Here is a 12,996-nt window from a genome sequence, read left to right on the forward strand (position 1 = left end):
CACCCAACCCATACTTTGGGTCCACTATGTGGATGACACCTTTGTCATCACTAAACAAAACAAATTAGAGGAAACCTCCAAGACCATCCATAATACCCTTTACTGGCATAACATTCACAAAAGAGGAGGAAAACAGCAACAAACTGCCATTCCTAGATGTCACAGTAGAGCGAACAGCCAATGGGGAACTTCAAACCAGCGTCTACAGGAAAACAACACATACGGACCAAATACTGAACTACAGGAGCAACCATCCCAACACCTACAAATGAAGCTGCATTAGAACATTATTTCAACGATCCACCACACACTGCAGCACAGAGGAACTACGCAGAGCAGAGGAAAATCACCTATACAGCGTATTCGAAAAGAATGGGTACCCTATGAACACAGTCCGCCGATTTCTCAGCAACAAACCCAGACAAACAGACAAAACGGGCTCAGAAACCATAACCACTCTCCCCTACATCAAAGACATTTCCGAAATGACTGCCAGACTACTCGGACCTCTTGGCATCAGGGTAGCCCACAAGCCCACCAACACACTAAAACAGCAGCTAATGAACACAAAAGACCCTATACAGACAACAAATAAAATGAACGTCATCTACAAAATACCTTGCAAGAACTGTGACAAACACTACATTGGACAAACAGGCAGAAAGCTAGCCACCAGGATACATGAACATCAACTAGCCACAAAAAGACATGACCCACTATCACTAGTATCCTTACATACAGATAAGGAAGGACACCACATCCATCCTAGGACAAGCCAAACAGAGACACGCACGAGAATTCCTAGAAGCATGGCATTCCAACCGGAACTCCATCAACAAACACATTGACTTGGAGCCAATCTACCATCCCCTGAGAAAAAGAACAGGAAATGACATCACCAATGCAGGAAATGAGATCACCAACCCAAGGAAACCTAACCAGATAAATAGAAAGCGGGACATAACACCAGCGCTTCGTCGGAGGCTCACTGATGATGTTACCTAGAATGGTGACAAAATGTCTGAAAACGAACCTTCCAGCTCAGCGAGCAAACTCACATCCAGAACCTCAACCTGAGCTACAAATCTTCTCAAAACTCACTATCACCTGTTCCCGCGTGGGTTCTCGTGGCTCCACCAAGAAACCATCTCATAAGCATTCCACAAATTCCTTAGTGTGGAGCTGGAGGAACACAGCAGGCCAGACAGCATCAGAGGAGCAGGCAAACTATATTTTGGGTTGGGACCCTTCTTCTGAAATGGGTCCTATTTCAGAAGAAGAGTCCCGATCCGGAACGCCAGCTTTCCTGCTCCTGTGATGTTGTCTGGCCTGCTGTGTTCCTCTAGCTCCATACTGCATTATCTCCGACTCCAGCATTAGCAGCTCTTACTATTTCCACAAATTCCTTTTCTTGGGACCCACTATCAACCTGATTTGCCCACTTGCACATTGAAGTCCCCCATGATTGTTGTAATATTGCCTTTTCTATCTCCTGATTTACTTCCTGCCCCACATCCTGACTACTGGTAGGAAGCCTGTATGTAACTCCCATCAGGGTAGTTTTCCCTTTGCAGTTCCTTGACGCTACCCACACAGATTCTAAGCCTTCGAACTCGGCATCACTTGTTGCAATCGATTTAACTTAATTTCGATAGAATGTGTATCCTTGGATATTTACTTCCAGCCCTGATCGGCCTTCAGCCCACACTGTGATGCCTAGAGCATCATACCTGCCAATCTTCTGCTCACGTCACTCAACCTGTCTATAACCCACTGCAAAATCATTACTTCACTCTGAGTAGTTGCCAGCCCATCTAATTTTGCGTCTTTCACAAACTTGACTATGGTATTCACTTCCATAATCTACGTCATGTTTTACATTTTGTAAATAACTGTGGCCCCAGTCATGATTCCTGTGATACTCCACCAGTTACAGGTTGCCATGCTGAAATGCCTACTTTATTCCAACTCCCTTTTTCAAGTCAATTGAGAGCAAAGCATGTATCAAGATCTGAAGTGCTAAGAAATCTTTTGGTGGAAGAAAGTGAGAAGTGGTATTTTTAAGAAAGCGAGGTTAAATCAATGAAACTATCTTGCAGTGAGAAACTACTATTAATCCCAGGCTGGATACAGTCGCTGGAAAAGGAGTAAAATTTTGAAGTTTTGTTTTCCAAAAGAAGAAAAGGAATTCAAGAAATAAAAATTAGAGACTGCTGGAAAAGTTCAGCATGTCTTAGTATCTATGAAGCAAAATCAGAGTTAATGTTTCAGGTCCGATGACCCTTCCTCAGAACAGGAATTGAAAAGAATTGCAGCTTTGTCTGTGATAGTGTACCACTGGAAGAAAACTGGCATAATAATAATTAAGAAAAAGTTATCTACAGTTCCAGCAGATGATTTGAAACTTTAATTACTTCTAAAAAGGAAAAACAAAATTTCTCTGTTCTTGAGGAATAAATTGGTGTGGGTCTTGCTAGTGGTACAGTAGCTAATGTTCTTAGAATTGCAGCAAAGAAAGCTGTACCAAACTGTACTGATTCTAATACGAAGCTGCTGCTTCTGTTCAATATATGAAAGAATGACTGGGTTACTTCTACTTCATGTTTAAAAAAATTGTTATTAGAGAATCATGTTTTGTCTTCATTTCTTTTGTCAATAAACTTCTGTTTTACTGTTAAAACAAACACTGCAACATTGTGTTTATACCTTTGGTAATAAAAGAATAAAATTTATGAAGTTCCTCTCAGGAATCAGACTTGTCTGGTACAAACAATCCCTAGGTGCTTCCTCGTACAACTGGAGCAACAATATCATAATATCCATTGTAACACTTTCTGTAATAGACTCTAACATGAATGTTAAGCTAACTGCGATATCACTACCTGTTTTGTGGCTCCCTCCATTTTTTGAATAAGCCTGTTACATTGGCAGTTTTCCACTTCTTTGAGACTTTAGTATTTAATTCCCAGTCTTGGTCACCCTACAGCCATCTCTCCATAATGGTAATTGAATCATAATCTTTTGATTCTAATATCATAAATTTACCTGTCTTATTTTGAATGCTGCATGTATTCAGCTAGAATTTTTTTTTCTATTTTGCCTTTTTGATACAACTCTGTAATTTGACCCTGGGTGATTCAGGGATTTGTTTCTGCTTCTTTCCACTTTTATTTACAAAAGATAACTTCTTGTAACCAGCTTCAATTTTATTCAATCTGAATTCCCTCTCAAATTCCCGTTCCCCTGAACAACTGGGTTGAAGTTCTCTGAAATTAGCAAATCTCCCCTTGAGGATATTAGTTCCAATCCTGCTAAGGTGTAACCAATTTTCAACATACAGGTAAAATCTAAAATTGCTGGAGAGACTAAACAGATCTAGCAGCATCGGTGAAGAGAAAACAGTTAACGTTTTGAGTTCTGTGACCCTTCAAAACCTTAGGAGTCATTCTGGACTTGAAACATTAACTCGGTTTCTCCCTCCACAGATGCTGCTAGATTTTGTTTTATTCATTGATAGGCTGAAGGAATCACTGGCCAGGTTCACCGCTGATCTCTAATTGCTGAAACAGTAGTTAAAAGACAACCACATTGCTGTGGGTCTGGAGTCACGCGTAGACCCAACCAAATAAGGATAGCAGTTTCCTTCCCTAAACAGTATCCATGAACCAGATGGAACTTTCTAACTATCAATGGTCATCATTAGATTAGACTTTTTTTCCCTTGAATTCAAATTCCCCCATCTGCTGTGGTGGGATTTGAACCAGGGTCCAACGAAAATTACCTGGATTTCTGGATTAACAGTCTAGCAATAAATACCACTAGGCCATCGTCTCCCCTTAATATCGCCAACGGAAATTATGTTGTGAAAGGTATTAACTCCTGTTACTGAGTGCCAGCTGTGATGTGAATGCATATTTGTGGATGTGGGCTGCCCAATCCTGGACGGTGTTGAGCTTCTTGAGTGTTGTTGGAGCTGCACCCATCCAGGCAAGTGGGGAGTGTTCCATCACACTCCTGGCTTCTACTTTGAAGATGGTGGACAATCTTTGGCGAATCAGGAAGCGAGCTATTTGTTGTCAGAATCTTTGACCTTGACCTCCTCTCGTCATTGTTGTTGGAAATCACTCACTAACGAGTCAGATTATTAACCGCAGAAGTTCCATGTCACTGCTCGCACATTCTGTGGATCCTCGTGTAGCTGATGAGCCTGTTCCTAGAGCCCCATCTCCCACCACACATTTGGCAGATGTTCCCAGAAGGTGGGAAGGAGGCCTCAAGATTATTGACATTCCTTTCTCTGGTTCCTTTCTCGTACTTCCTCTTGATTCCAGGTACTCTCAAAGAATCGAGTCCCTTCGTACAGGAGTTTCACCGCAAGAAAGTTTCTCCTCAAAGAGGATCTCCCACGCATTAACATCCATGTTGCACTTTTTGAGGGAAGCCTTCAGAAAGTCTCTGAAGTGTTTCCTTTGTCTAGGTCTCATTCAAATACCTTTCTTGAGCTGGTTGCCTAAAGATGAAAGTCTTGATGACCATTACATCTGTGCTGATACCAAGAATCTTGCGTATAAGGCAGGCATCATTCCAAATCTTCAATATGCCTCTAAAATGTGGACTATGGTTTGGACACCACCTCAAGACCCTTGAAATGTAGAGAAGTGCTTTCAACTTTGTTTGGGACAGATGGTCCACATCAGCTGGGAGGACAGGCTTACTAATATCATTAAGACTGAAGCAGCCAGTAGCACCAGTATTAAAGTCATAATCATCCAAACCCAATGCTTCTGGGCAATAATTTACTTAGGATGCCTGAGTTCCAACTAGCTACAGTTTTTATGTGGCTGGTCCAGTTCAGTTTCTAGTCAAAGGTGACCTCCAGGATGTTGATGTTGGAGTTTCAGTGATGGTGATTCATTAAACATCAAGGGGAGGTGATTAAATTCTTTTTTGTCAGAAATGGCCGTTGCCTGGCACTTGTGTGGTATGAATGTAACTTGCTGCTTTCAGCTTAAGCCTGGATACTGTTCAAGTCTTGCTGTATTTGGACGTGGTGTGCTTCGGTATACGTGGAGTTACATATAGAGCTGAATGTCATATTGGCAAACATCTGGCTTTAGGATGGAGTGAAGGTCAGTGAGGCAGTTGGAGGTAAGGTTGTAGGCATGCTCATCGAGCCTGTGGGTTTGGTTGCAGACATTTCATCACCCTGCTAGCTAACATCGTCAGTGTGCCTCGGTGAAGCGTCGGTGTTCTGTCCCACTTGTAATTCATGTGCCTCAATTTTTGGGGTGTTGGCTACCACTTCCAGCGATGTTTCTCAGTGGTTTGTACATGGGGTCTATTTCAGTGTGTTTGTTGATGGAGTTCTGGTTGGAATACCAGGCATCCAGGAACTCCCTGGCATGTCTCTGTTTGCTCGTGCGATTATGGATTTGTTGTGCCAGTCAAATTCATATCCCACTTTATCCGTATGTAGTGAAATAAGTGAGAATTGGTCGTGTCGCTTGGTGGCCAGTTGGTGTTCATGTATCCGTATTGTCAGCTTGGCCTATGTAGTGTTTCTCACAGTCCATGCATGATACACCAGTTTTGCTGGTTTTGGGTATGGGATCCTTTATGTTCGTCAGTAGCTGTTGTAGGATGGTTGTTTGTCTGTGGGTTACCCTGATACCGAGGGGTCTGACTAGGCTTGCGGTCATCTCTGAAATATCCTTGATGTATGGTAGAGTGATTAGTGAGTCTGGTTATGCGACGTCTTCCTGTTGCGGTCAGTCTCGGAGGTAACAGTGGATTGTGCTTTTTAGGCATCCATTCCTTTTGAAGACTCCACATAGGTGCTCCAGTTCAGCTTTGCATAGTTCCTGTTTTGCTGCAATGTGTTGGGGCTTGTTTAAATACTGTCCTGATGCAGCTCTGTTTGTGGGTGTTGGGGTGGTTGCTAATGTAATCGAGTATCTGGTCCATATGTGTGGTCTTGCTATTTCCTCAGTGATTCTCAGCAGTACTGATGCATACATCTACGAGATGCACTACAGAAATTTACCCTGAAGATGGTGGGGATCCAGGATGCACTGCGTGGGAGGGTAGTTGAGGCAAGAAGCCTCAAACCTTTAAAAAGGTGCTTGGATGAGTACTTGAAGTGTCAGAACTTTTAAGGCTGTGGGCTGGAAAGCGGGACTGGTGTGGGTAGCTGTGTATGTTCGTTGGCACAGATTCAATGGGCATAGGTCTTCCTCTGCACTGTACGATTCTATGATTCATCAAAGCTCCTTCAACAGTACATTCCAAACCCACAACCACTTCCATCTTGGAGGACAGGAGCAGCAGATGCACAGGAACACCATTCCCTACAATTTCCCCTCCTACCCACTCACCAATTTGATTTGGAAATATTTGGCCATTCCTTCAACGTCACTGGATCAAGATTTTGGAATGCCCTTTGTGTGGAACTACCTATATCCCACAAACTGTCCGTCAAAAAGGTAGCTCAGAGCCACCTTCTCTAGGGCAACAAGGGATGGGCAATAAATCTTTACTGAAGTGGCCATATCCACAAAGCAATAAATGTAAAGCCTCCAGTTTGAGTGATCCCTCACCAGTTGTGGGGAACATTCGCTGGAGCAGCAAATCTCCGGGCCATTAATTTCTGATCTTTGTGGAAATCTAAAGTTTATCGACTGATGTTCAGTGAGAAAACTAGAGCAGGGAGAAAGTGAAACATAACAACCGCATAAAATTTTATGGTCAAGATTTAGGAAATGGGCCTGTTATCAATTGGACCAACAGACTCCCATTAGGTCTGGTCTGTACATTCTGTTCCAGAAATACTGTGAGAAACAGGAGTTTTGAAATATAGGGTTGACTGGGAATGAAATGAGTTCTGGGAGCATGGGAATCTCTTGCTTGATTTATACTTTATCCAGTTCTCTTCTGCACAGTTATCGGTTTCAACTTTCCATAACCCTCCCAGCTTCTCAGGAATGAGAAGTCAATGCAAAATTATTTAATCCCTCACATTCCCCTCTCACTACATCAGACCCGAAGACCCTGTGCTGGGTACACCCCATCCTGTCACCACTTACTTCCCTTCAGAGCCATAGCTATTCATGCTTTCTTCAATGGACTCATGGCTGGCTTGGCGAACAGTCCTGCTTGGCATCTCCACAGCAAGTCCTGTCTCCGTGCTGCGCTGGATTGCACCTCGTAGTTTACGGCCATCACCATCTATGAGATACAATAAAATCCATGTCATTGGAAGACAGTGTGCCTGGCCACATGATTCGAACATCAGGTGAGAAAGAGGAACAGCAGTTTAGATTGACCCCGTAAAGGGAAAGATCTTCAACACTATCCTAGAGAGATAGCTGTCCAACCTACAGCATACATATGTAAATAAAAGGAGTGGTACAGTTGATGAGCTTTACTTAGTGATAAGGAGCCAACAGCCTCATGTGCAGAGTCCCAAGGCCCAGAGTTAACTCAATTTTTGTCACAGTCACGATGAAGGACGAGAGGTAGCTTGATAGAAGTGTACAAAATGATCAGAGGTATAGATACAGCGGGCTGCCAGAGACTTTTTCCTAGGGAGGAGGTAGCTATTACAAGGGGGCATAGTTTTAAAGTGACTGGAGGTAGATATAGGCGAACAACGAGATAAGGTGGAGTAATGAAACAAAAAACTGCAGATGCTGGAAATGTGAAACATAAACACAAGGTGCTGGAGAAACTCGGCAGGTCTGGCGACATCTGAAGAGAGAGAAACAGAGTTAATGCATAAAGTCCAGTCATCCTTTGTCAGAACTGAAAGCTTCTGGGAAACGATGAACAATAGGGTTGGGAAAGGAGTGAATAGAGTATATGGAGATGGGGCGCAGAGAGAAGAGAGAGGGAAAGAGAAGCAGGGGAAAGTGAGGGTCAGAGAGAGACAGAGAGAGAGAAGAAAAAGACACGATAAGCTGAGAGGGAGGTAAATGCTGTATGAGAAATGTGAATACTCAAAAATGGTTGATGCCCATTCAGAACCAGACCTGGGGGAGTAAGGGGATGATGACAAACATGGAGGACGGTGCTCAGGTACTGAGCCAATGTTGAGTCCTGAAGGCTGTATGGTGCCCAGCTCAAAGATGAGGTTTTGGTCCTCCAGTTTGCTCTGAGCCTCACTGGAAGACTGCAGCAAGCCTGAGACTGAGGCTTTGGCCACGGAACAGGGTGGAGGGTTGACGTGGCAGGCAATCGGAAGCTCAGGGTTATGCCTGCAAACAGAACATACAAATACGGTGAAGCGGTCATCCAGTCTGCTTTCATCTTGCGACAGACCACATTGTCAACAACAAATGCAATCGACGCGATTCTGTGAAATGCAGGTAACGTGCTGTTTCGTTGGGAAGGTGTGTCGGGGGCCTTCGATACTGGGGAGGGAGGAAGTAAACAGCCAGGAATTACACCCTCGCTGGTCACAGGGAAAGGTGCTGTGGGACAGTTGGGGAGGTTCTGGCAGTGAAGGAAGAGTGGACAAGGGGGTCCCATAAGGAATACTCAGTGTTGCCACCGTGATATTCCCCTCGCTTTCCTGTCAGCTTGAGAGGAAGTCATTGATAAAGATTAGACATTAGCCACTACATTCCGCCCTCAGCCCCATTAGCCACTACATTCCGCCCTCAGCCCCATTAGCCACTACATTCCGCCCTCAGCCCCATTAGCCACTACATTCCGCCCTCAGCCCCATTAGCCACTACATTCCGCCCTCAGCCCCATTAGCCACTACATTCTGCCCTCAGCCCCATTAGCCACTACATTCCGCCCTCAGCCCCATTAGCCACTACATTCTGCCCTCAGCCCCATTAGCCACTACATTCCGCCCTCAGCCCCATTAGCCACTACAATCTGCCCTCAGCCCCATTAGCCACTACATACCACCCTCAGCCCCATTAGCCACTACAATCTGCCCTCAGCCCCATTAGCCACTACATTCCACCCTCAGCCCCATTAGCCACTACACTCCATCCTCAGTCCCATTAGTCACTACTGCCTGGTATGGAGGGCACTAGCTATGAAGAGAGGTTGTATAGATTAGGATTATTTTCATTAGAAAGATGGAGATTGAGGGGGGGCCTGATTGAGGTCTACAAAATCATGAGGGGTATAGACAGGGTGGATAGCAAAAAGCTTTTTCCCCCCCCAGAGTGGGGGACTCAATTACTAGGGGTCATGAGTTCAAAGTGAGAGGAGGAAAGTTTAAGGGAGATATGCGTGGAAAGTTCTTTACACAGAGGGTGGTGGGCGCCTGGAATACGTTGCCAGCAGAGGTGGTAGACGCAGACACGTCAGCGTCTTTTAAGATGTACCTGGACAGGTACATGGACGGGCAGGGAGCAAAGGGATACAGACCCTTAGAAAATAGATGAGAGGTTAGACAGAGGATCTTGATCGGCGCAGGCTTGGAGGGCCAAAGGGCCTGTTCCTGTGCTGTAGGTTTCTTTGTTTCTTTTTAGTCTGCCCTCAGCCCCGGTGGCCGCTGCAGTCCGCCCTCAGCCCTGGTGGCCGCTGCAGTCCGCCCTCAGCCCCGGTGGCCGCTGCAGTGCGCCCTCTGTCCCACTATAACCCTGATTCCCATGTTGGTAAAAGGCAAATTGAACAAATATGCTCTTTTAGGAACACAGAAAAAAGGAACAGGATAGGCCATTCAGCCCTTTGAGTCTGTTCCACTGTCCAGCATGATCATGGCTGATCATCCAACTCTGTTCTTGCATTTAGCCCTCAAAACTAAATCTAGCTCTTTTTGAAAAATCTTTACTGTTTTGAGATTTATCACTTTCTGTCGCAGAGAATTTCACAGATACATCACTCTCTGGCCGAAGACCTTTGTCCACATTTCAGTCCAAAATGGTCTACCCTGTGGCCACCCACCCCCGCACCCCTCCCCCCGCCCCAGGTTGAGATCCCCCGATAATCAGGACCACCCATTCATCTCAGTTTTCACGTATCTGAAACACTAAACTGTTGGGTAGAAGCAAAAGCAGAATACATCGTAAAGATCTCTGTCATTGTAAGAAGTGCCACCTTTCCTTGACTCGGAGCTGTTGGATTCCAAAATATTTATCAACATTAATTTACACTCCACCTACCACATTAAAATCCCCAATAATAAAAATGGCTCATGAAATGTCAGTAATTATTGTTCAGCATTTTCTGTTTCCAAGTGACTCACAGTAATTATGCAATTTGTTTATGAAAAATGAATTCTAGTAGCTGGAGACGGCATCATTACAGAGCCAGCAGGAACGGAAGGATCCACATTTTAATGGTTTGGATCAATCAGGCCTTGTCACACAGAGGAAAGGATAGTCATTGAAGGGAGGCCAACGATTAGATTTCAGACCATAAGACCAGAAGAAATAGGAGCAGTATTAGGCCAATTTGGCTCATTGAGTCTGCTTCACCATTTGATCATGGCAGATATGTTTCTCCACCTCATTCTCCTGCCTTCTCCCTGTAACCTTTGATCGTCTTATCAATCAAGAACCTACCTATCTGTCTTAAATACTCTCAATGACCTGGCCTTCATGGCCCACTGTGGCAGATTCACCAACCTCCAATAAAGAAATTCTCTCTCATCTCAGTTTTAAAGGGTATCCCTTCCATCTGAGGCTCTGCCTTTGGACAGTAATCTCTCCTAATAATGAAATCATCTTCTCCACTCCATCCAGGCCTCTTTGTACTATGTAAGTTTCAATCAGATCCCCGCACATCCTTCTAAACTCGAGTACAGACCCACATTTTCAACCACTCCTCATATGGCAAGCCTTCACCCACAGGATCAATCTTGTAAACCTCCTCTGGACTTCCTCCAACACTAACGCATCCTTCCTTAGAAATGGGACCCAAAACTGTTCACAATATTCCAAATGTGGTCTAACCAGAATCTTATACAGCCTCAGCAGAACATCTCTGCATTTGCATCCTAGCCCCCCTTGAAATGAATGCTCACATGGCAATTAGGAAGACAAATGCAAACTGAACCTGCATGTTAACCTTAAGAGGAGTCTGAACTAGGACATTCAAGTCCCGTTGTGCTTCAGATTTCCCAAGCCCTTCCTCATTTATAAAATAGTAAATGCCTCTATGCTTCCTGCAAAAGTGCACAACCTCACACTTTCCCACATTATATTCCATCTGCCTTTTCTGCTAGCTCTTCAAGTCCTTCTGCAGCCTCCCTGCTTCTCCTCTACCCATCTTTGTGACATCTAAAAACTGAGCAAAAGTGCCCTCAGTTCTCCCATCCAGAGAGATAACATATGATGTTATTAGTTGTGGTCTCAACATGACGCCTGAAGAGCTTCATTAGCCACCAGCTTCCAAGCTGAAAATGACTCCTTTATCCGTACTCTGTCTTCTAGCAGTCAACCAATCCCCAATTCATGCCATCGCCTTGACCCAAAACCATAAGCATCTTATTGTTCTAGAACCTCACCATCCTAACTGAAATCTCCAGCTATGTTGTCTTTCTCCTCTGTGAAAATATGCGAAGTATTCATTTAAGACCTCACTCACATCCACTGGTTCCACGCAATGGTAGATATTTTGGTCCCTAATAGGTTTCAACCTTTCCCTCATAGTCCTCGTACTCCTCATATATGTATAAAATGCCTTGGGATTTAATTTGATCCCATCTCCTCTATACTTCTTGCTCCTTACCTTAAAACTGCTCCTCCTGGTAACTGACCCCTCTAAGGGGAAAATGTTATCCTAATCTACTCTATGTCAATCATAGTTTTGCATATGGCAATCAGACCACCACCAACACACCCCCAACCCGCTACCCCACAACCCAGACTTCTCTAAGTAAAACAGCCCCAGCCCATCAAAGTCTCACATCATCGCTCATGAATAGGATTGTCGGCGGATTACAGCGACTAATGGGAGTGAGGGCGGATTAAAGCGACTAATGGGACTGAGGGCGGATTAAAGCGACTGATGGGAGTGAGGGCGGATTGCAGCGACTAATGGGAGTGAGGGCGGATTACAGCGACTAATGGGACTGAGGGCGGATTAAAGCGACTAATGGGTGTGAGGGCGGATTACAGCGACTAATGGGGCTGAGGGCGGAATGTAGTGACTAACGGGAGTGAGGGCGGATTAAAGCGACTAACGGGAGTGAGGGCTGATTACAGCGACTAACGGGAGTGAGGGCGGAATGTAGTGACTAACGGGACTGAGGGCGGATTGCAGCGACTAATGGGAGTGAGGGCGGATTAAAGCGACTAATGGGTGTGAGGGCGGATTAAAGCGACTAATGGGACTGAGGGCGGAATGTAGTGACTAACGGGAGTGAGGGCGGATTAAAGCGACTAATGGGACTGAGGGCTGATTACAGTGACTAATGGGGCTGAGGGTGGAATGTAGTGACTAACGGGAGTGAGGGCGGATTAAAGCGACTAATGGGAGTGAGGGCTGATTACAGCGACTAACGGGAGTGAGGGCTGATTACAGTGACTATGGGAGTGAGGGATGATTACAGCGACTAACGGGAGTGAGGGCGGATTAAAGCGACTAACGGGAGTGAGGGATGATTACAGCAACTAATGGGGCTGAGGGCGGAATGTAGTGACTAACGGGACTGAGGGCGGATTACAGTGACTAATGCGACTGAATCACTCCATTTCAGGCAACACCCTGGAGATTCTCCTCTGCACCCCCTCAGGTGCAATCACATCTTTCTGACAGTGTGGTGATGAGAACTGCGAACTGTACTCCAGCTGCAGCCTGACCAAAGTCCTGTACAGCTTCATCACAACTTCCAGCTCTTGTCTTCTATACCATGACTGATAAAGAGATGCATCGCTTGTGCCTTGAGAAATTCAGCAGGTCTGGTTGCATTTTATTTTCTTTTATTCGTTAATGGGATCAGGGCATCACTGGCCAGACAGCATTTATTGCCCATTCCTAATTGCCCAGAGGGGAATTCACAGTCAACCACATTGCTGAGAGTCTGGAGCC

At 45.0% G+C, this 12,996-nt stretch overlaps 1 protein-coding gene across 1 annotated transcript in view; it reads right to left on the minus strand.

Annotated features, from left to right (window-relative positions):
- The window catches only part of rims4 (regulating synaptic membrane exocytosis 4), a 118,978-nt gene that overhangs the window by 61,571 nt on the left and 44,411 nt on the right, over nt 1-12,996 (minus strand). Inside the window, exon 2 of the mRNA XM_048549973.2 lies at nt 7,083-7,224. Within this exon, the coding sequence (XP_048405930.2) occupies nt 7,083-7,224 (142 nt within the window). The remainder of the gene's footprint in view (nt 1-7,082; nt 7,225-12,996) is intronic.

The sequence above is a fragment of the Stegostoma tigrinum genome, chromosome 19 (assembly GCF_030684315.1).
Source record: "Stegostoma tigrinum isolate sSteTig4 chromosome 19, sSteTig4.hap1, whole genome shotgun sequence".
In the NCBI taxonomy this organism is placed as follows: Eukaryota; Metazoa; Chordata; class Chondrichthyes; order Orectolobiformes; family Stegostomatidae; genus Stegostoma; species Stegostoma tigrinum.